We start from the raw sequence: 27,407 nt of genomic DNA, 5'->3' as shown, positions 1-27,407 counted from the left end.
TGCAGGCCAGTCAACACAGTGTGAAGAAACATCTTCTGCACTAACCCAGGGTCATATTGGAGACCTGACTCAGATTCCTGTGAAGCGAACAAAATTTTTTGTCTCAGGTCGAAAGTGCGAATAAAGAAGTTCTGTGGGGTTTCTTTGATACCCTGCACCTCTGAGGTCAACTGCTTATAAAGGTCGGTTGCACTCTTCTCCTGATAATGACATCGTAGTATTCGCCGCAGTGTGGGTAAGGTCAGGTTGGTTTTGCCTTCTAAATAACTGCGGAGTTGCATGCCTGGAGATATCGCTCTTATCACTGCATCTACTATCTCCAGTTCGGGAAACCCTTTACTTAAGCCATGTTCAATTTGATGTGCCAAACTTGAAAAAGTCAGTTTGTCTTTCTGACCGGGCTCACCGATTTGTCCAGCTATCTTAAAGTCCTTTTGCCATGGGTGAAGTGCAGGACTGTGAACTACACTCTGTGGTGACTGTCTGGTTGGGGTAATGTTTTTAATTTCTTTTGTCTCTGGGTTATGGTTCTCATTCTGTTTCTGTACATTTGTTAACTGAAGCTGCAAGGCCTTAATTCCCTCCAATATTTTTTTTTCCTCCCCATCCTGTTGTTTGCCTACTTGTTTTGATGTTCCAGCTTTAGCAGCTATCTGGATCTCAGAAATTTTGTCTTGAAGATGGAGTAAGTCAGCCATACCTTTATCCTCAAGCTCGTCTAGCTCTCCTCTCTGTATGTGGTTTGAAATTAGCTTGATGAGAGCAGTTCGACCCTTGTTGGTAGCATGTTCGACCTCTGCTCCCGCAATGATTAGATAGTCAGACAGCTCCACCAAACCTTCTCGCGGCAACAGACACAGCGCCCTTATCACCTCAAGCTGTAACTCCTCTAACCCTGTCGACTCCATCTTCCCAGCTGAGTGTGTGTATAAACTAGCAGTGAAGTGGTACCTTTCAATCTTTAGGTAGTCGTAGCAGCTCTCCTGGTATGCAGAAATACCTCAGATCACATGCAGGCTGCCCAAGACAAGCGGAATACCACTGTCGCTGATTCGCCAGCTGCTTTCTGATGTTCTGGGTTGTTTAAAAGGGATGTGTGACGGCTGGGGACATCTGTTGTAGACGCTGGACCATGCTGCACACCAATCCCAGCGGTGCCTCCAAATGTTACGCCTCTGTATAAGAGGAAATAGAAAATATGACACGGACACGATGTAGCTTCAGTCACGTCCAATGTTGTAATCCATTTACCATGAACAGCATAAAACATTTACACAGTATCACACTTACACATGTTATTTTCCCTTTGCATGACATATTGTCCCTCTGAGAAACTTCACGATTAGGAAAAATATCAGCTGGTAAGTTATAACTCTATCTTACTAAAATACCTGAGTTAACCTTTAACATGAGTTACCAAAACACAGATCACCTTTTGACTTATATCAAACTGTTCAATGTATCAGTATTACATCTTTTTTTTTTTTTACATCCTTACATCTGTGTGACCTGGTGACTAAGTGTAGCATTCTGATTGGTTGTGTTTGGAAAAGGATAGCAAGTCTCTTCCTGATAGATCTTTGTGTTTTAGGTAGAGAATTGTGTGTAGTGTTTTGAAAAAAGTGTTTTATAATTGAAAACTGAGTCTAAGGCTGAAAAATAGCTTATGGTTTTGAAGATTTAGCTTGTAGTTTTGCACTTTGAGTGAAAGGTTTTAAAAATTGTGTGACATGAAAAGATTTCGTGTGTAAGCAATTGGTAAAAACTGTTCTAAGACTATCAACATGTACCATTTCCTCAGATCCATGTTCTCTAAAATGTCTCAATATACTATACAGATGGCTGATGATAATATTTCAATCTGACTGCAAGTCTGGATTCACAATAGGTCAAAAGGGAATTCTGCTGAAAGGGCATTCCGGCACGTTTATTACCATGATGCCTTTGTGTATTTATTGTCCCAAACACTTCATTTTTTCTTAAAAGAAAGCATCATAAGAGGCTTCTACTGGTTATATATACATTACAGCATGGTGTAATTCTTTCTACACATAGCCCAGTTTGTTAGGATTGGGGTCAAAGTGCAGGGTCAGCAATGATACAGTGCCTCTGGAGCAGAAAGGGTTAAAAACGTAGGACCCAGCAATGGCACCTTGACAGTGCTAGGGCTGGAAACAGTTCACAAATATGTGAACTGTTCAAGTGCAATATGGAAACACATGCAATATATTCTTCTCTATTTAGTATTTATTACATTGCATTTACTTCTTTGCAATACTTTCCACTGGCACATATCTGTGTATCCAATATGAAATGTGGCATGTCACCCTTATTACCTTTTTCTTTTCAATGTATATACTGTATCTTAAAGCTTCTGTCACTAAGACATGTGTCATGGTTCTATTATTAGAATATTCTATTACATTATAATGTGAGAAATTAAATAGACCAATAATTCCCAATAAGAAACATGTCTGGATATCAGAGTAGAGGCAGAGCTTTCTACTTTATTGTACACTGATGAAAACTGATCTTTTCAGTTAAGGGCTACATGGCAAATTTCTATTTCTTTTACTGCTGTATTAGTCAGAAAATGATAAATATGCCAGAGCACATTTGAAAAAGCAGCTCATGAATATTGTAACGTGTATTTAGTCATTTGTCAGCATCTGGTGTATAACTATGGTAGTGCAAATATCTCAAAATATTCACCAAAAGTGTTGCAAGGACATTACTATGGAAGGTTATTTATCTCACAAATCAGACTTTTTTCTCAGAATCATGGGGTATATCAGTAGGAGAATGGAGCCACCAGGAGAGAGGAAAAGAGGAAGTCCAAGGAGGAGATTTATTGATGTGAGGGAAGACATGCAGGTAGTTGGTTTGAAAGAGGCAGATGTAGAGGACAGGGGGGTCGGATGACGGATGATCCGGTGTGGCGCCCCCTAACGGAAGCAGTGCTTTTTTTTCTCGCAATTGCGAGTTTATATCTCAGAATTCAGAATTATTTCTAGCAGTTCTGAATGACTTTACTCGCAATATATTAAAAATTAGTTTTCAATGGCAGCTCTGACAGTAGTGCAGTAATATATTGTTTCTATAAAAACAACATACACCATACAATATATTTTCCATGTTCCTGCGCATAATGCAATTTCTTTTTTTATTAAATATTTTACTAGTACGACATTTCTTACTTGACTTACTTCAATATACCTTTCTATGTAGAGAAGCAATAACTGTGTGGACTATACCATTTTCCAGTGTACAGTTGTTCCTGTTACACTGTCATATAAGTAACTATAACTACTTTTTTTTTGACAAGTAAAAATACATAGCAGTGTAAATAACACCATCAGACTTTTGTATTTAAGATTTTATAAAGCTTAACAAACATCATACACTACTTGGATTTTTTTTTAGACACTTGGCTTGGCAGTGGACCCACAGGGCAGAGGATAAATCAACTCTTCCTGGCCAGGAGCCCCAGGCAGCTGTGCAAAGTCCACACCTGCTGCCCATTTCTGGATATATGCACCTATATATAAACTCACTCGTGTTCAATGTGCCTCTTGTATCAAGTTTGTTGTCGTTTATGGGTATTGTGAATATTGATCCACAGTTCAGATTATGTACTTTTTCTTTTTGTTTTATGTGTGGTTTTTATTTAGTTCATTTTGCCACTTTTTATAAACAAATTAAACAAATTATCTGCATTTTCTTCTCAATTCCTGTTTCTTCACATTTTATGACAGGGGCTACACATTAACGTTTCTAAATATTTTTATTTGTTGTTAAGAATAAACATTTTTAAATGAAGATTCTAAGAAATATAAATGTGTGAAAACATCAAAATACAAAGATTTAGAGGTAGAAATGTAAAAATGCTCGGGTTTAAGTGTCGGTGTCCATTGCTTGTCTCAGCATGCGTGCAGAAAACGCTGGTTTCACGGAACTCGACATCAGAAACGTGGAGAGATTCATCTGCAAGAAAAGAGAATGCAGGAAGAATTTACTTCTAAACAATATCAGTGAGCCAACAATAGTAAGAGAGCCAGTGGAGACAGTGGCAAAGGAAAACTCCATGAGATGGTATGAGGTAGAAACCTTGAAAGGAACCAAAGGGAACCCACAATGTGTAATTTATACCACACTGCACTGTGTCTCTTATACCACACTGTGTCTCTTATACTACAATGTGTCCCTTATACAACATCGTTTCCCCTACACTACAATGTCTCCGATTATACCACACTGTGTCTCTTATACAACAATGTGTTCCTTATACCACACTGTGTCCTATTATACCAAATTGTGTCCTGAAATCACAATGTGTCCTATTATACCACACTGTGTCCCTGTTACCAGAATGTGTTCCTTATACCACATTGTGTCTCATAAACCACATCGTGTCCCTTAAACCACAATGTGTCCTATAATACCACAGTTTATCCTATCATACCACACTGTGTCCCTTATACCACATTGTGTCTCATTATACCACAATGTGTCCCATATACCACACTGTGTCCTCTTATAACACACTGTGTCCTCTAATAACACACTGTGTCCTATTATACCAAATTGTGTCCTGAAATCACAATGTGTCCTATTATACCACACTGTGTCCCTGTTACCAGAATGTGTTCCTTATACCACATTGTGTCTTATATACCACATTGTGGCCCCTAAACCACAATGTGTCCTATAATACCACAGTTTATCCTATCATACCACACTGTGTCCCTTATACCACATTGTGTCCTATTATACCACAGTGGGTCCATTATAACACACTGTGTCCCTTAAACCACAATGTGTCCCATTATACCACAATGTGTCCTATTATACCATACTGTGTCCTCTTATACCACACTGTGTCCTGTTATACCACATTGTGGCCCTTAAACCACAATGTGTCCTATCATACCACATTGTGTCCCATTATACCACAATGTGTCCTATTATACCACAGTGTATCCTATTATACCACATTGTGTCCCATTAAACCACAATGTGTCCTATTATACCACAGTTTATCCTATCATACCACATTGTGTCCCATTATACCACAATGTGTCCTATTATACCACACTGTGTCCCTTATACCACATTGTGTCCCATTATACCACAATGTGTCCCATATACCACACTGTGTCCTCTTTAACCACACTGTGTCCTCTTATAACACACTGTGTCGTATTATACCACAGAGTGCCCTGTTTTAACAAAGTGTTTCCTTTTATACCACAATGAGTTTTATGTGTCCATTATTCCCCCGTATGTCTCATTATACTAAGGTGTGTCCTGTTATAACACAGTGCATCCTGTTAAACCACAGTGGTGTCCCAATATGCATTCATATAATGCCATGGATGATGCATGAACACTACTGGCTAAATTCCCGAGCTGTCCCTGATCATCAGACTATTTATAAGCTCAAAATTAGCTTGCAGCTATTAACTTTGTTACACTGATTAATGGTGCCTGGGGTACATTACAGAGGAAACCACAATAACATTTAATGTTCTGCTACTTAAGTGTAAAGTCAGATATGTAGGAATGGAAAACTCACCAGTACAAGTGTGAGATCCATCCTGGTTAGTGAATGCATCTCCCCCGGACACACAGGTACAGTAGTAGCTACCATGTGTGTTATGGCAATCTGCATTGTTTCCACAAATCCTTCTGGCACTTGTACATTCATCTATGTCTGTTAGTAAGACACAAACATAAATTAAGGATTTATGAATATGTTGTAACAACTTGTAGTAACACCTGACCTCCAACAGGAGTGAAGACAGTAGAGCACATGCAATCCTTTTACTTACATCATGAAACTGGCGCCACTCACTGGTAAAAGTTATTATGGTAACCAGTAGTAAGAACACATACTTTTGAGTTTGTGGTGCAGCAACTTGTGACTTTAAACAGTAACATTGCTGCATGTGTGAATGTAGCATCACTGGTGCATCTAAATACTGAACTTGTAATGTAATGCTTATTTTATATTATTACTTTTGCTATTTTCCTCTAGTACAGTCTCATGCTGTGTGTACGGTACAGATACATTTAATGTCATGCAGACATCCACAAAAAAGTGTCGCTTCTGATATAGACTTCTCAAACAGAGCTAAATATAATTACACCTTTAAGAAATTTATGGCAGATGCCCTTATTTAGAGTGACATGTATATCATTTATACACGGTTAAGACTTTTCTTTGTGTTGCGTGTCTAATCATACACTTAGGGTATGGTGGTGGGAGCGGTCAAATAGATGTAAAGACGCTTCACGTTAAGAAACAGAAAAATCAGTGCATTTGAATCACCATATCTATACATTCATTAAAGATTTTTTTAGGTTTGCTCAATCTTTCAAATAATTCTTATTAACAGTGTCCCTGTTTACTATATTCTTATTCTGAATTTCAAGTCATTTTACTGTGGAGTTTTTGAGAGAAGTGAAGGCAAAATCACAAAAAAAAATCAGTGCTTTTTCAATCATATTCCATATTCATACACTCATTAACATTTAGATTTATAGGGTTTCTCAATCTTTTAAATAATTCTTATTTAGAGTATCGCTCTGTATTATACAATTAATTTTCAAGTCATTTTACTGTGGAGTTTTGGAGAAACGTAAAGGCAAAATCACTCCAAGCATCACTGCATTTTTAATCATGTTCCATTTTCAAACACTCATAAAACATTTTCCTTTACAGATTTTCCCAATCTTTTAAATAATTCTTTAAATTTTTACTGACACTGCCGGTAAACACGTGTGTCTTATCTGTGGAGCGAATGTGGCTGTAATTAAGGAATAGAATCTAAGACGGAACTACGAGACAAAACATCAGGAGAAGCTGAAAAACCTGAATGCAGAGCAGAAGATCCAGAAAGGAGAAGAGTTAAAGAAGAATCTGACATTTCAGTAGACATTTTTCACCAGAGCAAAATCACAAAGTGAAGCTGGTGTGAAAACAGAGGAGAAATCAGAGTCACATCAGCAGGTTATTTACTGAGGGAGAGTTTCTGAAGAGCTGCATGATGAAGCTGTGAGACGTCTGGTGTTTAACAGGAGATATTTTCATGGAGAGCAAAATATTTTAATTTATTTAAAGTTTAAGATTATTTTTATAAAATTGCATAAGAGCAAAGAAATCTGATTGTTTTGATTTGTTATTTTAACGTTTACTTAAAAGCACCATTTTTATTGATTTGTTCAGGGTTTTTTTGCAGCATGTTCAAATTTCTAACTTGTATCATTTTGACAGGATATTTCTATGGAGAGCAAAATATTTTAAGTTTAAGTTTATTTATTCTAGAATAATATTCATGTCTGTTTTTATTCATATTTATGTTCAAAAAACATTGTTTTAGTGAGTTCAATAAATGTTTATCCTGTTCGGCCCTCTCGGTGTGCTTTGAGTATTGGCCCCCTGTGCAATTTAGTTTGACACCCCGGTAATAGAGTAATAGAAAGGGACATTGTAAATAAGAATTATTTAAAAGATTGAGCAAACCTATAAAGAAAAAATGTTTGAATGTGGAACATAATTGAAAATGCACTGAGATTTGAAAAAAAAAGTATGTCTTTTTGTTTTTTGTCTTTTTATAACGGAAACGCCTTTCTGAAGCGTCTTTACATCTATTTTGACCGCTCCCACAAACAATACCGTAAGTGCACGATTAGACGCGCAACACTAAACACCGTGCGGCTGCTTAACTGTGTATTTTCAAGATGCGGCTGCTTCAACCGCAGTAGCATTTGAGACCTTGCACAAGTAGGAGCTACTGTTACACGTGTTGGTGCAAAGTGTATTATTACCACACATTTCTATTTTATCTTTACACTCGTCTTCGTCTGTGTTATAGGTTAATCACATGTAAAGATAATGTACATCTATAACACTATAAATACAAACTCATATTTGTATTTGTCATTTTTTTTATAATTTGTATTTGGTTCAATGGCCACTGAATTTGACTGTGTAAACTACTATTAAAGGACTATTAAAGGAGCAAGGTGCTCATATCCTGGCTCTTGAACAGATTTTGGCTTGCTGCTGGAAAGTTGGAAACACTAGGAAAACAAAACATATAAAGAGAACAGAAAAACACCTCACCGTTGCATTTAACATTTTGGCTCCCATTAAAACGCTCCTGTTTGTTGCTGGCCACAAAACCCTCAGCACACACGCAGAAATATGAACCAACTGTGTTATTGCACTCAGCATTAGGATCACAGATGGTTTTGTTTTCTGTACATTCATTGATGTCTGAAAGAAAATAACAAGAGAAGAGGTTCAGGTTTATCCTCAGTGCACCGTTAATCCAGGAAATAAAATCAGTATTATAGACATACTGACCTCTACATTCTGACCCGTCACCTGCAGTGAAGTTAAGTTTCCTTTTATTATTCTGGTATCCAGTCTTACACTGACAGTAGTAGCCACCGATAGTGTTGGTGCAAACTGCATTATTACCACACACTTCTATTTCCTCTTTACACTCGTCTTCGTCTGTGTCATAGGATAGAGACCACATATAAAGAAATTTCAGAATCATGTAAACTCTTTCATTTTTTCCTTTTATTTTCTCTAATATGCAGAATAGAAAGTATGTTTCAAACACATTTGTTTCTTCAGAGTTCACTTGGGTTTGATAATAAACCAGTTATTGGGATGAAAGCTCATAGGTGACCGAGCACAACTCTGTGTGTTCTAATTACAAGGTAACAAATAATACAGATGACATCAGTTCAAGTTTAAAGAAAGAAAAAATGTTGAGGAAAATAATTTTACATGTATTTAATTATGATGGAAATAAAGGAGAGTGTTATAAAATCATTCCTGCAGGTTTGTTCATACCTACACATGTACCGTTTTCCATCGTTATAAATCCTTCTCCACATGTTGTATCAGTGGTCACGTTGTTCAGCACAGCTAACAGGAGACCTGCAGCAAATAATGTACCTTTATTTCAGTTTAACTGCGTATCTGTGTTGTTTGATATCCGTCATTGTGATTAAATATGGATTAATGTGATTTGCAAATCATCACTGTTTTTATTTACATTTTGCACATTGTCCCAACTTTTTTGGAATTGGGTTTGTAACACTCCCAATAAATCTTTTCTGACTGTGTTTATAGTTTTATAGTGCTTTTTTGTGTAACAAAAAGTTTCAGATATTTTGATCCATTACTTATTACTGCAGAAGAAAAACAATGAATAAACAACAAATATTAATACTTGTTTAAAGGCTTTAGATTCTCATTACTGCTCTCACATGTACTCTCTCTTTTTCTCCTTTTCTCTCTCACCCAGTATCTATATATCAGTGGATCAAACCTCCATTAAAAGTCCTGAAAGCAATTGCAATTCATCCCAAAGGTGTTCAGTAGGGTTGAGGTCAGAGCTAAAAGGCAACTAAAAGATCTTCCACTTCAACTCATATAAAACAAATCTTCATGGAGCAGGCTTTGTGCACAGGGGCACTGTCATGTTGGAACAGCTTTAAGTCTCCCAATTTGAGGCAAAATGTTATGCTACCACATCCAGAGACATCCTATATAATTGCCTCCAAATTAAAGCTGACAGTTTGAGGAAGAACCACTTTGGCTGTGGAAACATGACCATTACAAGATGCACTTGTTTTAAGGTTTTTTTACTTTACCATAGATTATTTGGCAAAACATATTGACATATAGACTTTTCCATTTATTACATTCTGTCCATCCGCTTCAGTCTAAATGATACGCCAAAATGGCAGAGGTCTGATCTATCACACCCCACATGTGACATCAACAATACCATGAGGGAAGCAATATGATTACAAAACTACTACCTGAATGGCCATTGCAAGATAAAAAAAAACAGAAAAAGCTGATGCGACTCACCCAGAAACAGCAAATAAACAGGACTCATGGTGAGGAGAAAGAAAACAGATCCGGAGTGAACACACTGAGCTCTGATTAATCCCCGTTTTCAACCAAATGAGTAGAAAACAAAATCACTATTTGTGTCTTTATGCTTCTTAACCATTTTTCTATGACACATACATAAAAACACACACAAAAGCAAAGTAAAACCACACACTATTGTAGCACTCCCTAATTCTCTGTAAAGCTTAGTCTCAAACTTAGCTATGAAATGAGAAGTGGAGGGGTTCAGTGTGTAACCAGTGAGAGGGTTTTAGAGTCCTGCCCCTCTGGAGGTGGAAGAACCCTGTAAGGGAGTTGTGATGTAATAAAATTCAAAAGGCTGAAAATGCTTTGGTGATTAAATACGTAAAAAAAAGTCTCAAAACTCAGCATTTAATGGGTAAGAGCATGAGAGAGGTTTATTTGGCACAGAAAGTGGAAGTCACTGTCCTTTCAGAACATGAACAGATATTTTATAATCTGATGCGCAGTAGAAAAACTGTACAGTACATACCATTTTGTCTATTTGAGCATTCAAAATTTCTGCACATACTCATAACTGAGTTAAAAGACATCTAGAAACAGTCCAACACAGTTTAATTAAAAACAAAGTAGAATTTTCCCAATACAATTGATACAAGACTCCTCTTTAACATTTGCGTTACTAGAATGTTCACCGTTTTTTTTTATCTCTTTCTCAGTCTCTTTCTTAACAATGGATAGAATAATAAAAAGCGGTTTCCATTTTAGCAACTCAGCAAACTCAGGGCTTTATTTAAAAATAATTTAATAGCACCCACTTAAATGAATGAATTAATAAATTAAGGACACAAATAAATGTATATTTATATATGGGAATAGAGATCTATTAGTTAATTAAGCAGTACTCATTCATTAAACATTATTTGTAAACTTTTTATTTTTGGACATTTATAAGGCATGGAACTTGCTTCAGGAGAGCTTGTGGTTGGTTCTTGACAAATAGAACTTGACAAACATTTGTGTATTAATTTAAGAAATTTAATCTACAAATCTGATTAAACACCAAATGAGCAGTATATAATAATACTTCCTTATTATTTAATTAAAGACATTAAAGAAATGTGAGATTTTAATTTTAAGACGATTTTCTTGAAAATTGACTCGTTTATGGTGTTAATGCTGTAGCATTAATTTATATATTAGTGGGCAGTTTTGGTACAATTTTCACAAGAAAAGTATCAAACTGGTGAATTATAAACTCATTAAATGCATTAAATCATACAAAATTGTGTATAAAATCTCATAATGATATTATAAAGCTTGTGCAAAACTGTGACAAAAGTTTATTGCAGCAAGTGCTTTGTGTTTAAGTGTCTCACATAGATTCATGTTATCACTGTGTGGAGTTTCTTGTGTTGTGAGTCTTAGATTCACACACAGTGATCTCACAGAACTTATCAGAAACGAGAAAAAAAACAAATCCAAATATTCAAGAATGTTTTCATCCTGGATATAAGCATTCAGTATGACAGTGTCCTTGTACAAAGTGTTCCTAAGTATTTATTTGCTAGGTTTCTGCTAGTTACCATGTTTGTCTATTTATTTATCATAAAGATATAAACCATGACTAACTAACTAACTTACAATATATGTTTTATACATTTTTCTCTGTTTGTGCTGATTTAAACAGTAAAAGCTAACATTAGTTTGCTCGTCAACAATCTAGATAGACAGTCTACACATTTTTTAACCGTCTGCACAAGTAGTTATAACTTTTAATTCAGTATGTACAGAAGTTTGGTAGTGTTTGGATAAAAAATACACTAGAAACTGTCACTTCCTGCTTGAACATAAATGTGTCAAAGGAAGTAGCTATTTGCAGCTATTCGCTTTTTATTTCCAGTGTCACAACATGAAAGCTGAATGTTCTTTTATTTTTATATCTCTGATTGATTATCACTGAAACCAATGGCACATTATTGGCACAAATTGGAGGATGGATGTTTGGAAGGATGGATGGATGAGTGTTTGGATGTATGTATGTATGTATGTATGTATGTATGTATGTACAGTACAGACCAAAAGTTTGGACACACCGTCTCATTCAAAGAGTTTTCTTTATTTTCATGACTATGAAAATTGTAGATTCACACTGAAGGCATCAAAACTATGAATTAACACATGTGGAATTATATACATAACAAAAAAGTGTGAAACAACTGAAAAATGTCATATTCTAGGTTCTTCAAAGTAGCCACCTTTTGCTTTGATTACTGCTTTGCACACTCTTGGCATTCTCTTGATGAGCTTCAAAAGGTAGTCACCTGAAATGGTCTTCCAACAGTCTTGAAGGAGTTCCCCGAGAGATGCTTGTCACTTGTTGGCCCTTTTGCCTTCACTCTGTGGTCCAGCTCACCCCTAAACCATCTCGATTGGGTTCAGGACCGGTGACTGTGGAGGCCAGGTCATCTGGCGCAGCACCCCATCACTCTCCTTCTTGGTCAAATAGCCCTTGATGCCTTCAGTGTGACTCTACAATTTTTATAGTCATGAAAATAAAGAAAACTCTTTGAATGAGAAGGTGTGTCCAAACTTTTGGTCTGTACTGTATGGATGAATGGATGGATGGATGGATGGATGGATGGATGGATACCTAGCATATTATGTTCTACAAAAAGTGCAAGTATGAGGTTTTATGTAGAGACCAGCAAAATGGGGATGTGGTGTAGATAAATGTGGTCAAATATTTCAACATACAAAGTGACTAAACAGAAAGCATGTAGTGGATATAGAATAAAATGTGGAAGGAAGCAAAGAATGAGGTATGAGGCAATTAACATGGTAGTGCAAATGATAAGAGTGGAAACAGCATTCATAATGTACAGTACATGTTCTTGTGGGTTCTTTTGTAGCATGTAGAGTTGTAAATGCATGTAAATGTAAAATTCTGTGACCAAAATTGGGATGGGGTTATAATTCTTATGTGGGCTTCAACGTCTGAGTTTGGAGTTCAGCAGACTGACAGCTAATGAGAAGAAACTGTTCTTGAGTCTGCTAGTGTGACAATGAAGACTCCTTTAGTGTAGATCACCTTCAAACCTTAGTCATTCAACAAATTGACACATGTGATTTTGCTTCTGCTTCAGCTATTTTCTCAGAACTTCAATCTTCTTTAAGGGAACAAATTTAAACAGCACATTTACCACAGTCACTTCCTCCCTGAGCAGAAAGCTAAAAATAAATAGGAAGACGTAATCGAAATGATTAGGTGTCACCCCAGCAAGACGTTTAAAAATGTTAATGTTAGTCTGGAAAGAAAAACTCTTGGTGACTTTTCTCCCCCTCATGTTAAAAATGTTATAAATCTTCTCAGAAACATGCACCACATGGCCCAGATCTTGTGCACACCTCAACATCAGGTCTCAACAAATGTTTCACTAGATTTTGGGACTAGTTTTTTAAGATATATGTTTATTTAACAATGCTGGAACAGTTTTGGACCTATTAGGTTCAGAACAGGGAAGTTCAGGGATCTGTGCAGGACACTTAAGTGTCCTAATGGAGTTCGCTTTGTGAAGTTATGCTAAAAGAGGTTTGGACCTCTTTGTTCCAGTTAAAGGAAGGTCAGGGATCTATGCAGGACACATGAGTTGGTCCATGTCCTGTTGGAGTTCCCTTCTTAAACAAAAGTGTTGTCTTACTGGATCATGTATGGACCTCTTAGTTCCAGTAAAAGAAAATTCTATGGATCATGTAATTGTGAGCTTAAAATTTGTGAAGTAACCACATATGGGTGTGACGGTCAGGGGTGCAGATAGTTTTTCTTGTTATGGTCTATAAAGTGTGCAGATGTGAGTGCGGGCATATCCGTTACTTTTACTTTGAAATAGGATTAGACGTTGTCATGGTAACGTAACCACCAGCTGCTTCTTTAGCCATAAACCCCGCTAGCAAGTTAGCTATTTTATTTCTTTATTTAACATTTTTTTTAACAGTACATTTTGTTTGTTTATAAATAATTACCCAATATTTATGTGTTTGTTACTTGGTGCGACCGGCGTCGGAAAAACTCTGCTCCTGAAACGTCTGCAAAATATCCTTATTCGGCTAGCTAGCCGGTAAGCTAGCTGACTAGCCGTATTATTAGTGTAATTAAAATATATTGGGAGGGAAAAAAAGATATTGTTGAGTATTTCTGGTTAGGAATGACACATTCAGGGTTGGGTACATATATTATTGTAATTTTAATTTCCCTCACGAAGCTAGTTAATGTTCTGCAAGCTCCAAAAGTTGTTCTTTTCCTCAGCAATGAGCTACAGCTGGGTCAGAAGGGTGAACCTGCAGATGTAGGAGAACCTCCAGCTACCCTGCCCACGGTGGGTTAACTGCTTCTGACAGTGGATAAAGATGTTCTGCCTGCCTGATCTTCACCCTCATCACTTGATCATAACTATCACATCCACCAAAATGTACTAGTTTCTATTCAGCTGGCACACACCCATGTGAACATCTCATTCCAGACTTATTCCCTATTATGTGTTGTTAAATAACCTTCTACTGGGAAAGGGTGTTCACTAGACTTCAGATTCATTCCAAAGGTGCTGGAATAATCCCCAATCAATACAAAATTACACTTGGTGTAGTCTGTAGACACCTGGACATCACAAAGTCCCCTGCTTCTTTTCCAGACAAAGTTTGAATTGCATTTGCTGTCTTTAGAATTGCATTTGATTTCTCTTCACTGGAACTGAGAGATGCAAAGCTGTTCCAGCATGATAGTAGTGAGCTCAATGAAGACATGGTTTGTCTACAGTTGGAGTCGAAGGAACTTAAATGTGTCCTACAGTAAACCCCAGTGAACATCACTCAGACCTCCTCACCTTATCTTGTCACTGAACACAGTCGCCCGCTGAAATTCGTGTGTAAAGCTTTCCTAACAGAATGAGAGGAGGTTATTATAACAGCATAATAGGGACATCTGGAATGAGATGTTCCATTTGTGGCATTTATAAGACGCCCTTATCCACAGAGATGTACAAAAGAGCTTTGAGGTCTCTATCAATGAATACATAAACACTAGGTTGCAGACTTAGGATACTATTGGGATACTAATACCCATTTCCTCCCAAAAGGATACTATTGGGAGGAAATTATAGCACATTTTTCGAAATGCATAAAACAAACAGGGAAAATAAGTGCTAGTTTAAGTGTTTCAGGAAGAGGAAAGCCATTTAAAGATAGCCAGTGACACCATGTTTAGATAGAAGACATTGGAAGCAGGTTGTGAAATTTTTTGGATGTAAAAGGGTTAAATAACAACTAGAGGTACTTGTTTATGTATAAAAAAAAAATAAAATTATATATATATATATATATATATATATATATATATATATATATATATATATATATATATATATATAAATGTTATTGCACAGGTGGGCACCAACCTGACTGATTTGACCCTGAGGAAGAGAAGAGTGACCGTGAGAGAGCTAGGAGGCTGCATGGGTCCCATCTGGCCCAGCTACTTTAGGGACTGCACATCTGTGATTGTGAGTGGAAATGATGCAGGAGGTCAGACTGTATGGAAATATTTGACTTTACAGCAGGTTCAGCAATATCAGTGCATCATTTATTTCATATTCCACACCGTAAAAAAACTACTTTTACATGCTTTCTTTCTTGCTCATTTTTCAAACATTCTAGTATGCAGCTGAAAAAAATGACTGTGCTTTTGTCTTCAGTTTATGATAGACTCAGCTAACATCACACAGATTTCCTCCTCCTGCATCCAGCTGCTGGGTGTTCTCTCAGCTACACCACTCCGGTCCGCCTCTGTGCTCGTGCTGTTTAACAAGAGGTCGGAGTCTTAACGTTTTTTTTCTTTCTTCATTGTGCTTTTCATAAAAATAAACAGCAGCCGTGTTCTCAGTGACCAATTCTAAAGTCTATCAAGGCAACTTCAGTGAATTACTTATTGTTCAAATCATTATTGCATGTATGCATTGTATGTTGGTATTTAAGCTTAAATAAGATTTCAGTTGATTTCCAGGCTGAAAGAAGTAGGATCAAGGACTCCTTGATCCTACAGTGGTATGAGGTGTAGAAAGTGATTCAGGTGCTCTTTAGGATTACAGCTTGTTGTTGAAAATGCCTTTTCATTTTCTTTCTAGTGACCTTCCCTGTATCATGTCCCTAGAGGAAATAAAATCACTCTTCAGGATAGATGACATCATTGCCTCTGCTCCCCAGTCGATCACAGTTTTGGAGCTCAGTGCTCGCTCTGGAAAGGGCCTTCAGGAAGTGCTCAACTGGCTGGACTCGACTCAACCTGACTGACCTGAATGATATGAAGATCTGATCATGGAAGATATTGACACATAGAGCCTAACAGTACATAATAATGCAAACATCAGTGCTAGGATCACAACCTGGTCAGCTTCATCAAACTGGGCTAAAAATGCAACGGAGATGATAAAATCAGCTCAACTGTTACATAAGTTCACACTTTTGTGGTCGATGATTTGATATGAAAAGGCAAATTTCAGTCTCGCTATGGAAGCGGTAATGATACTTGTCAGTTTTTTAGAAATTTTCACATCTGCTCTTTAGCATGAAAAAAAAATTCTTGACATCCTTTGTAAATGCCCGGTCATGGCTGCGGTGGTATAAATGATGCTACGAGTTTGTGTATAATTTATAAAATGCAAAAAAGTGTAATTAGAATTCATCACAGGCGGGTGCAAACGGTTAAAGTACTTGTGCGAGTGGAGATAAAACACACTTCTGTGCATCCCAAAAGTGATGAGATTGAGGAAATGTCTCTGGGTCTTCTAATTCAAGCGAAGAGAACATTGTATGACACTTTATCCAAAGATGTCCTACAGAATTGTATGCCTCCAACTTTTGTCAGAGCACCAAATATGTCTGGAAAAGTTTGGTGTCCCAATACTTTTGTCGATATAGCGAGATGCATTTTCATTCCTATATTTGGTGAGAAATCTTTTCTATTTCCAGAAGTCTCTTATTCACACATTCTGTTAGTAAATCACTCCACAGTAAATTCATTCCCTTCATGAAGTGTGTTCACTTAGCAGCCAATTTAAAAGACAGGTTTAAAAAAACCTCAAAAAACAGACAGACAGACAAACATGTCTTGGTCTGGTGTTAAATATCTGGCACACTGATCAGACTTGCTTGACTGGGAGAGCTTCATTATCAGGATGGCTAGCTTCCATGCTATTCTGCTCATTGAGATCAGTCATCCAGAATGAATAATACAGAAGAAAAGTGGAACAGGAAGTCCCCAGGGTGTATGGAACACTACATGAAGGGTTACTAAAGCAGGCCTAGAGAGTTGTAAAGTCACTGGACATTATGGAGTAGGCTGAAGTTTTGTCTGAAAGTAGATCATGTTCCAATACATAAAAAAAAGAAAGAAAACAGGCTGCTTGCTTATATGCTGAAGACACATTGGTTCTGTAGTGCAGATGGATATAAGAGGATAAGTGGCAATAGCAAAGAGCCGTGAAAACAGTTAGCCTGTATAAAAACAGTAGTGTCATTAATTTGAGCTATAATTCCAGTTTAGATCTGAGTCTGCAGTTAAATCGTCACTCCGTTATAAGCATCGTTACTCAGGCCAGCAAGCGTACATTCAGGCCACATGTAGCTCACACCAGCCCTCAGAGGAAGGGGTTCTGACTCTGGTCTGGCTGTCCGTGTGTGGATGTGGATGATGTGGGGGGCAGCGGTTGAGACATGTTAGGTTGTCCCTCTGAAGGCTGGGTGAAGGAGCTGGGTAAGGACAAGGGCTGACTGCCCACAGGCATTGGCAGAGAGGTGCTGTTTTGCAGTGAGCTGGGATCAGGGGAAGCAGAGCCGGGACGCATCTGATTGAGGGTAAGCCGTGTAGGCTCGCTCTGGAATGGATTTGTGACAGAAGGTTCACTCAGACCTAAAGGGAGTAAGACAAAAAATAAATAAATAAAAATCATACAAGTCAAGATGTTCAGTTCACATTATGCTTGATTTACTATATAAAAAGTTGGAACTTTGATAAAAGCATTATAGATGCAAAAAGGATTGTTATGGTCTCTTCATATCTTCTGTACAATCCTAACTAGTCAGTGTTGAGAGATAAAATGATCATGTGAAGCACCTGTGTGAATTTGCATGCTGTGTAACATCCCACTCAGTCTTACCTGTTAAAAACGGGTTTAAGTTTTTGGGAGTGGGATTCGGTGGGATCAAGGAGTCAAGATTGACGAGCGAGGCCGCTGCCGGACCCAGAAAGGCTTCCGGTGCGCTACAGGTCGGAGGCACTGGCTCTGCTAAACACTCTCCCAGACGAGACAGGTCAAATAACTCTGGACTTCCCTCACCACGGCCATTAACGTTCACCTGGCCTCCATCCATGGCATCATCGAAAAAATCTCCATCTGAAAATATATTGTTTATTGCAATAAAAATCTGTACAAAATTAGTGTTAGTTTATTAAGGGCTAAAATTCTTACCTGTGGGACTCCCATGCCGTGGTAAAGAGCCTTTTATAGGGACAGCAGACCCTTTTTTGTCTGATGCTAGTGGAGAGAAAGGATCTATTCCTGTGGCTGCTAAAACAAATATCAATAAAAATCACTCATATATGATTATGCATGGTATTATTTATTTCAGTTTATAATGTTGACCAAATATATTGTTCCTACCAGGAGCAGCAGCTGAGAGCCATGTCTGATTTGAGGGAACAGGACTGGGGGTGGTCTGAGGAGCATCCCACGGGTCAGGAGGATGTGACCGATGGTCCCAAGGTTGAGAATGAATACTGGAAGGTCCTGGACAGAAGCTGCTTGCACCTCGGGCTGAGGAGCTTTGTTCTGTTTAAAAATATGGCAATGTCATACTGCAGTAGCACAAATTACCACTTTCCAAGTTTGTAGAATTTAAGGGTTATATTTATATTAAGTTTGTAATCTGGCGTACCAGTGTAGATTTATTTATTACTAGAGACTCAAAGCACTTTTGTACGTTGCTCTGGAAAAGGGCGTCTGCTAAATGCAGCCAATGTAAATGTAAATGCAGTAGTTTTATGGTTTCTAAAAGGTTTAATAATGGCAACTGCTGGAGGATCAGAAGTTCAGCCCAACACACCTTGTTCACTCTGTGATTTCAAAAAGAGATTAATGAAGGTATGGTCATTTCAGATTATGGTTTTCATAACGTTTCTCAAGATTATACAATTATTCTACAAAATAGTGCACCATTTGTAAAGAGGGGACAACAGTAGATATTTGTATTTACTGTACATATGTTTTTCTCCTGGTAAATTGATACTTATTTGAAATGATTAAATAAAGGGATTGGTTATCATCTGTCATATTGGTCATAGTGAAATGTTATGAACTGAAAGAAATCAATGCTGCTACAGTAAAAGCTCAAATGTGCATTTATAATTAATCACTACAGCTAAAAAGGTTAAGTTCAGTTGTACCCAAGTAAGTTTGTGAACAATTAAAGAAAATTAAACATCTAATTATAACCAATAAACCTTTTAAACTGTAGCTAATAACTAATAAGGATCAGAAAACAAATTCTGTGTGTGTAGATACGTGTTCCTTTCGAATGTATAGCAATATATTCATCGTTTGTAGCTCATGATCCAAAACTAGATTTAAATTAGATAGATTTTTCCCCTAACTGTTCTACCAGGAACAGAGCATGTAGTGTAGTAAGAACATAGCCAACAATACCCAGAGAATCCCAAGGGTCGACCATCAACTTTTCCACAGCCTGCGTTTGACCACCTGCTCCAGACGTTTCCCACGGATTGGCACTAGGTGGCGCTGTTTCTTTTATTAGAATATTCTATTACATTATAATGTGAGGATTTAAATAGACCAATAATTCCAACAAGAAACATGTCTGGATATGAGAGTAGAGGCAGAGCTTTCTACTTTATTGTACACTGATGAAAACTGATCTTTTCAGTTAAGGGCTACATGGCAAATTTCTATTTCTTTTGCTGCTGTATTAGTCAGAAAATTATAAATATGCCAGAGCACATTTGGAAAAGCAGCTCATGAATATTGTAATGTTGTATTTAGTCATTTAGCAGCATCTGGTGTATAACTATGGTAGTGCAAATATCTCAAAATATTCACCAAAAAAGCTGCAAGGACATTACTATTGAAGCCCGTTTCCATCACAAAAAAAGTCAGAATTGCAAAATATAAACATACCTCATACAACATATTTTCCATGTTCCTGCGCATAATGCAGCTGCAGAATTGTTTTTATTTATTAAATATTGAACTAGTACGACATTTCTTAGTTGACTTACTTCAATATACCTGTCTATGTAGAGAAGAAATAACTGTGTGGACTATACTATCTTTCCATTGTACAGTTGTTACTGTTTAAGTTTATTTCTTTTTTCTTTTACAGATGGGAAAACTATAACTCTAACTACTTTTTTTTTCACAAGTAAAAATACTTAACAGTTTGAATAACACCATCAGACTTTTGTATTTAAGATTTTATAAAGCTTAACAAACATCATACACTACTTGGATTTTTTTAGACACTTGGCTTGGCAGTGGACCCACAGGGCAGAGGATAAATCAACTCTTCCTGGCCAGGAGCCCCAGGAAGCTGTGCAAAGTCCACACCTGCTGCACATTTATAGATATATGCACCTATATATAAATATATGTAAAAAAATATAGATATATTAAAAAAATTTAAATTATCTGCATTTTCTTCTCAATTCCTGGTTCTTCACATTTTATGACAGGGACTTTATAAGCTACACATTAATGTTTCTAAATATTTTTATCTGTTGTTAAGAATAAGCATTTTAAAAATGAAGATTCTAAGAAATATAAATGTGTGAAAACATCAAAATACAAAGAATCAGAGGTAGAAATGTAAAAATGCTCGGGTTAAAGTGTTGGTATCCATTGCTTGACTCAGCATGCGTGCAGAAAACACTGGTTTTAAGGCAATCAACATCAAAAACGTGGAGAGATTCATCTGCAAGAAAAGAGAATGCAAGAAGAATTTACTTTTAAACAATATCAGTGAGCCAACAATAGTAAGAGAGCCAGTGGAGACAGTGGCAAAGAAAAACTCCATTAAGTGGTATGAGGTAGAAACCTTGAAAGGAACCAAAGGGAACCCACAATGTGTAATTTATACCACACTGCACTGTGTCTCTTATACCACACTGTGTCTCTTATACCACACTGTGTCCCTTATACAACATTGTGTCTATTATATCACACTGTATCCCTTAATCCCTGGTATAAGAGACAGTGAGTCTCTTATACCACACTGTGTCACTTCAACCACAGTGTGTCGCTTACACCACATTGTTTCCCTTACACTACAATGTCTCCTATTATACCACACTGTGTCTCCTATACTACAATGTGTTCCTTATACCACACTGTGTCCTATTATACCAAATTGTCTCCCCGTAAACCACAATGTGTCATATTATACCACACTGTGTCCCTGTTACCAGAATGTGTTCCTTATACCACAATGTGTCCCTTAAACCACAATGTATCCTATTATACCACATTGTGTCCCTTATAACACACTGTGTCCCTTAAACCACAATGTGTCCTATTATACCACAGTGTATCCTATTATACCACATTGTGTCCCTTATAACACACTGTGTCCCTTAAACCACAATGTGTCCTATCATACCACAATGTATCCTATTATACCACAGTGTGTCCCATTATACCACAATGTGTCCTATTATACCACAGTGTGTCCCATTATACCACAATGAGTTCTATGTGTCCATTATTCCCCCGTATGTTTCATTATACTAAGGTGTGTCCTGTTATACCACAATGCATCCTGTTAAACCACAGTGGTGTCCCATTATGCCACTGTGCGTCCCTATTCTGACCGACATCATTCATATTTTGCGATGGATGATGCATCAATGAGGCTGTCCCTGATCATCTGACTATTTATAAGCTCAAAATAAGCTTGTAGCTATTCACATTGTTACACTGATTAATGGTGCCTGGGGTACATTACAGAGGAAACCACAATAACACAGTTAATGTTCTGCTACTAAAGTGTAAAGTCAGATATGCAAAAGGTTGCATTTTCACTAACAGGAGTGAAGACAGTAGAGCACATGCAATCCTTTTACTCACATTATGAAACTGGCGCCACTCACTGGTAAAAGTTATTATGGTAACCAGTAGTAAGAACACATACTTTTGAGTTTGTGGTGCAGCAACTTGTGACTTTAAACAGTAACATTGCTGCATGTGTGAATGTAGCATCACTCGTGCATCTAAATACTGGACTTGTAATGTAATATTTATTTTATATTTTTACTTTTGCTATTTCCGTCTAGTACAGTCCCATGCTGTGTGTATGGTACAGATACATTTAATGTCATGCAGACATCCACAAAACAGCTACGTTCCTGGTGTGTCGCTTCTGATAAAGACTTCTCAAACAGAGCTAAATATATTTACACCTTTAAGAAATTTATGGCAGACGCCCTTATTTAGAGTGACTTGCATGTATCTCATTTATACAACTGAGCATTTGAGACCTTGCACAAGTAGGAGCTACTGTTACACATGTTGGTGCAAACTGTATTATTACCACACATTTTTATTTTATCTTTACACTCATCTTCATCTGTGTTATAGGTTAATCACGTTTTTTTTATTCCCCACATTTTCTTTTTACTTGCCACTGTGTTTGATTGTGTAAACTACACATGGGACTATTAAAGGAGCAAGGTGTTTATATCCTGGCTCTTGAACAGAGTTTGGCTTGCTGTTGATTTATATTGCACGCTAGGAAAACAAAACATATAAAGAGAACAGAAAAACACCTCACCGTTGCATGTAACATTTTGGCTCCCATTAAAACGCTCCTGTTTGTTGCTGGCCACAAAACCCTCAGCACACACGCAGAAATATGAACCAACTGTGTTATTGCACTCAGCATTAGGACCACAGATGGTTTTGTTCTCTGTACATTCATTGATGTCTGAGAGAAAATAACAAGAGAAGAGGTTCAGGTTTATCCTCAGTGCACCGTTAATCCAGGAAATAAAATCAGTATTATAATCATACTGACCTTTGCATTGTAACTCGTCTTCTGCAGTGAAGTAAAGTTTCCTTTTATTATTCTGGTATCCCGTCTCACACTGACAGTAGTAGCCACCGATAGTGTTGGTGCAAACTGCATTATTACCACACACGTCTATTTCCTCTTTACACTCGTCTTCGTCTGTGTCATAGGATAGAGATCACATATAAAGAAATTTCAGAATCATGTAAACTCTTTCATTTTTTCCTTTTATTTTCTCTAATATGCAGAATAGAAAGTATGTTTCAAACACATTTGTTTCTTCAGAGTTCACTTGGGTTTGATAATAAACCAGTTATTGGGATGAAAGCTCATAGGTGACCGAGCACAACTCTGTGTGTTCTAATTACAAGGTAACAAATAATATCAATGACATCAGTTTAAGTTTAAAGAAATTAAAAATGTTGAGGAAAATAATTTTACATGTATTTAATTATGATAGAAATAAAGGAGAGTGTTATAAAATCATTCTTGCAGGTTTGTTCATACCTACACATGTACCGTTTTCCAGCCTTATTTGTCCTTCACCACATGTTGTATTAGTGGTCGCGTTGCTCAGCACAGCTAACAGGAGACCTGCAGCAAATAATGTACCTTTATTTCAGTTTAACTGCGTATCTGTGTTGTTTGATATCCGTCATTGTGATTAAATATGGATTAATGAGATTTTCAAATCATCACTGTTTTTATTTACATTTTGCACATTGTCCCAACTTTTTTGGAATTGGGTTTGTAACACTACCAATGCATTTTTTCTGACTGTGTTTATAGTTTTATAGTGCTTTTTTGTGTAACAGAAAGATATTTTGATCCATTACTTATTAATGCAGAAGAAAAACAACGAATAAACAACAAATATTAATACTTGTTTAAAGGCTTTAGATTCTCATTACTGCTCTCACATGTACTCTCTCTTGTTCTCCTTTTCTCTCTCTCACCCAGTATCTATATATCAGTGGATCAAACCTCCATTAAAAGTCCTGAAAGCAATTGCAATTCATCCCAAAGGTGTTCAGTATAGTTGAGGTCAGAGCTAAAAGGCCACTAAAAGATCTTCCACTTCAACTCCTATAAAACAAATCTACATGCAGCAGGCTTTGTGCACAGGGGAACTGTCATGTTGGAACAGCTTTAAGTCTCCTAATTTGAGGCAAAATGTTATGCTACCACATCCAGAGACATCCTATATAATTGCCTCCAAATTAAAGCTGACAGTTTGAGGAAGAACCATATTTGGCTGGAAAATGAAGGTGTCCTAATACTTTTGCCTATATTGTGTCATTGAAACTTTCCACAGATCCCTATTTAACATTTATAGAAGTAGTCTCGTGTGTTTGTCATATGAGGCAGAGGAGTTTGCACTTTGTGGTAACATTACCATTACAAGATGCACTTGTTTTAAGGTTTTTTTACTTTACCATAGATTATTTGCCACCAACAGATTGGCATGAAGACTTTTCCATTTCTTACATTCTGTCCATTCGCTTCAGTCTAAATGATACGCCGAAATGGCAGAGGTCTGATCTATCACACCCCACATGTGACATCAACAATACCATGAGGAAAGCAATAGGATTACAAAACTACAACCTAAATGGCCATGGCAATATAAAAACCAGAAAAGGCTGATGCGACTCACCCAGAAACAGCAGATAAACAGGACTCATGGTGAGAAGAAAGAAAACCGATCCGTAGTGAACACACTGAGCTCTGATTAATCCCCGTTTTCAACCAAATGAGTAGAAAACACAATCACTATTTGTGTCTTTATGCTTCTAAACCATTTTTCTAAAACACACACATAAACACACACACACAAGCAAAATAAAACCACACACTATTGTAGCACTCCCTAATTCTCTGTAAAGCTTAGTCTCAAACTTAGCTCTGAAATGAGAAGTGGAGGGGTTCAGTGTGTAACCAGTGAGAGGGTTTTAGAGTCCTGCCCCTCTGGAGGTGGAAGAACCCTGTAAGGGAGTTGTGATGTAATACAATTCAAAAGGCTGAAAATGCTTTGGTAAAAAAATATGTTAAAAAGTCTCAAAACTCAGCATTTAATGGGTAAGAGCATTAGAGAGGTTTATTTGGCACTTCTGCAGAAAGTGGAAGTCACTGTCATTTCAGAACATGAACAGATATTTTATAATCTGATGCGCAGTAGAAAAACTGTACAGTACATACCATTTTGTCTATTTGAGGAAAGTTTCTGCACCTCCTCATAACTGAGTTAAAAGACATCTAGAAACAGTCCAACCCAGTTTAATTAAAAACAAAGTAGAAACAAAGTAGAATTTTCCCAATACAATTCATACAAGACTCCTCTATAACATTTGTGTTACTAGAATGTTTTTTTTTTTTTTTTATAATAATAAAAAAATTGAATAATTTTTTTGGAATAATAAAAAATCAACTATGTTGTTTTACATTGATAGGTATCAAACAAATACAATTTATTATATTACATTTTAAATACATTTTGTTTTTGATGCTTTATTTACCAAAAAAAATGTACATTTATGTTTTGTAAGCAGTTTCCATTTTAGGAACTCAGCAAACTCAGGCCTTTATTTAAAACAATTTTAATAGCACTCACTTGAATGAATGAATGAATAAATTAAGAAATCAAATAAATGGATATTTATATATAGGAATAGAGATCTTTTAGTTAATTAGGCAGTACTCATACATTAAACATTCTTTGTAAACATTTTATTTTTTGGCGTTTATAAGGCATGGAACTTGCTTCAGGAGAGCTTGTGGTTGGTTCTTGACATAAGAACTTGACAAACATTTGTGTATTGATTTGAAAAATTTAATGTACAAAACTGATTAAACACCAACTGAGCAGTGGGACTGTAACTTCCTTATTATTTAATTAAACAGATTAAAGAATTGTGAGATTTTTAATTTGGTCCTATTTTCTGGAAATTGACTCGTCTATGGTGTTAATGCTGTAGCATTAATTTATATATTAGTTTTGGTAAAAATTTTCAGCAGAAAAGTGTCAAACTAGTGAATTATAAACTCAGTAAATGCATTAAATCATACAAAATCGTGTATAGAATCTCATAATGACATTATAAAACTTTGCTGTGGTTGTGCAAAACTGTGACAAAAGTTTATTGCAGCAAGTACTTGGTGTTTAAGTGTCTCACATAGATTCATGTTATCACTGTGTGGAGTTTCTTGTTGTGTTGTGAGTCTTAGATTCACACACAGTGATCTCACAGAAGCATAACTTATCAGATAGGAGGAAAAAACCTAATCCAAATATTAAAGAATATGTTTTCATCCTGGATATAAGCATTCAGTATGACAAAGTGTCCTTGTACAAGGTTAATAAGTGTTCCTAAGTATTTATTTGCTAGGTTTCTGCTAGTTACCATGTTTGTCTATTCATTTAGTATAAAGATATAAACCAGGACTAACTAAATAACTTACAATATATGTTTTCATAATTTTTTCTCTGTTTGTGCTGATTTAAACAGTAAAAGCTAACATTAGTTTGCTGGTCAATAATCTAGATAGACAGTATACACATTTTTTAACCATCTGCACATGTAGTTATATCTTTTAAATCAGTATGTACAGAAGTTTGGTATTGTTTAAATAAAAAATACACTAGAAACTGTCACTTCCTGCATAAACTTAAATTTTTCAAAGGAAGTAGCTATTTGCAGCAATTTCCAGTGTCACGACATGAAGGCTGAATGTTCTTTTATTTTTATATCTCTGAGTGATTATCACTGGAACCAATGGCACATTATTTAAAGCTAGCACATTATTGGCACATTGATGGATGGATGGATACCTAGCATACTAGGTTCTACAAAAAGTGCAAGTATGAGGTTTTATGTAGAGACCAGCAAAATGGGGATGCAGTGTAGATAAATAATCAAATATTTCAACATACAAAGGGTGACTAAACAGAAAGCATGTAGTGGATATAGAATAAAATGTGGAAGGAAGCAAAGAATGAGGAATGAGGCAAGTAACATGTTAGTGCAAATGATAGGAGTGGAAACAGCATTAATAATGTACAGTACATGTTCTTGTGGGTTCTTTTGTAGCATGTACAGTTGTAAATGCATGTAAATGTAAAATTTAGTGACCAAAATCAGGATGAGGTTATAATTCTTATGTGGGCTTCATCGTCTGAGTTTGGAGTTCAGCAGACTGACAGCTAATGAGAAGAAACTGTTCTTGAGTCTGCTAGTGTGACAATGAAGACTCCAGTGTAGATCACATTCAAACCTTGTTTGCAACAAATTGACACACATGTGATTTTGCTTCTGCTTCAGCTCTTTTCTCCGAACTTCAATCTTCTTCAAGGAAACACATTTAAACAGCACATTTA

The 27,407-nt window shown here is 36.6% G+C and overlaps 3 protein-coding genes across 8 annotated transcripts in view; 1 reads left to right on the top strand and 2 right to left on the bottom strand.

The window, feature by feature from the left end:
* The window catches only part of LOC124375905 (adhesion G protein-coupled receptor E5), a 50,269-nt gene extending 40,144 nt beyond the window's left edge, over positions 1 to 10,125 (bottom strand). Inside the window, exons 1-4 of one of the 4 annotated variants that reach the window (XM_046834631.1) lie at positions 9,902 to 10,125; positions 8,873 to 8,977; positions 8,372 to 8,524; positions 8,129 to 8,281 (exon numbers count right to left, since the gene is read on the bottom strand). In XM_046834631.1, the coding sequence (XP_046690587.1) occupies positions 8,129 to 8,281; positions 8,372 to 8,524; positions 8,873 to 8,977; positions 9,902 to 9,929 (439 nt within the window). In that variant the 5' untranslated portion in view covers positions 9,930 to 10,125. Of the gene's footprint in view, positions 1 to 8,128; positions 8,282 to 8,371; positions 8,525 to 8,872; positions 8,978 to 9,901 lie in introns of those variants that run through there. The other 3 variants (XM_046834630.1, XM_046834634.1, XM_046834635.1) reach the window with 3 other exon arrangements.
* Positions 10,126 to 13,790: 3,665 nt separating this feature from the next.
* LOC124375911 (ADP-ribosylation factor-like protein 16) lies at positions 13,791 to 19,284 on the top strand. Of its 3 annotated transcripts, none has more exons than XR_006923742.1 (6): positions 13,791 to 14,000; positions 14,225 to 14,283; positions 15,346 to 15,462; positions 15,655 to 15,770; positions 16,084 to 16,303; positions 18,622 to 19,284. XR_006923742.1 is itself a non-coding variant. In XM_046834652.1 (4 exons), the coding sequence occupies exons 2-4, from the start codon at positions 15,415 to 15,417 to the stop codon at positions 16,247 to 16,249; spliced, it is 330 nt and encodes a 109-aa protein (XP_046690608.1). In that variant the 5' UTR covers positions 14,266 to 14,376; positions 15,346 to 15,414; the 3' UTR covers positions 16,250 to 16,586. The 3 variants fall into 3 exon arrangements, 1 of the variants encoding a protein (XP_046690608.1); XR_006923741.1 differs by having other exon boundaries at positions 16,084 to 16,903; XM_046834652.1 differs by lacking the exons at positions 13,791 to 14,000; positions 18,622 to 19,284 and having other exon boundaries at positions 14,266 to 14,376; positions 16,084 to 16,586.
* On the bottom strand, positions 16,882 to 24,717 carry LOC124376359 (epsin-3-like). The gene is made up of 7 exons (XM_046835409.1): positions 24,690 to 24,717; positions 23,039 to 23,191; positions 22,796 to 22,948; positions 18,619 to 18,786; positions 18,427 to 18,525; positions 18,115 to 18,351; positions 16,882 to 17,867 (listed from the first exon to the last, which is right to left on the bottom strand). Exons 1-7 carry the CDS (start codon positions 24,715 to 24,717, stop codon positions 17,596 to 17,598), a joined length of 1,110 nt encoding a protein of 369 aa, XP_046691365.1. The 3' UTR covers positions 16,882 to 17,595.
* Positions 24,718 to 27,407: the final 2,690 nt, after the last annotated feature.

The sequence above is a fragment of the Silurus meridionalis genome, chromosome 22 (genome assembly GCF_014805685.1).
Source record: "Silurus meridionalis isolate SWU-2019-XX chromosome 22, ASM1480568v1, whole genome shotgun sequence".
NCBI lineage: Eukaryota > Metazoa > Chordata > Actinopteri > Siluriformes > Siluridae > Silurus > Silurus meridionalis.
Note: the sequence above shows the minus strand (reverse complement) of the source record. Positions and strands in the feature narration are given on the sequence as shown.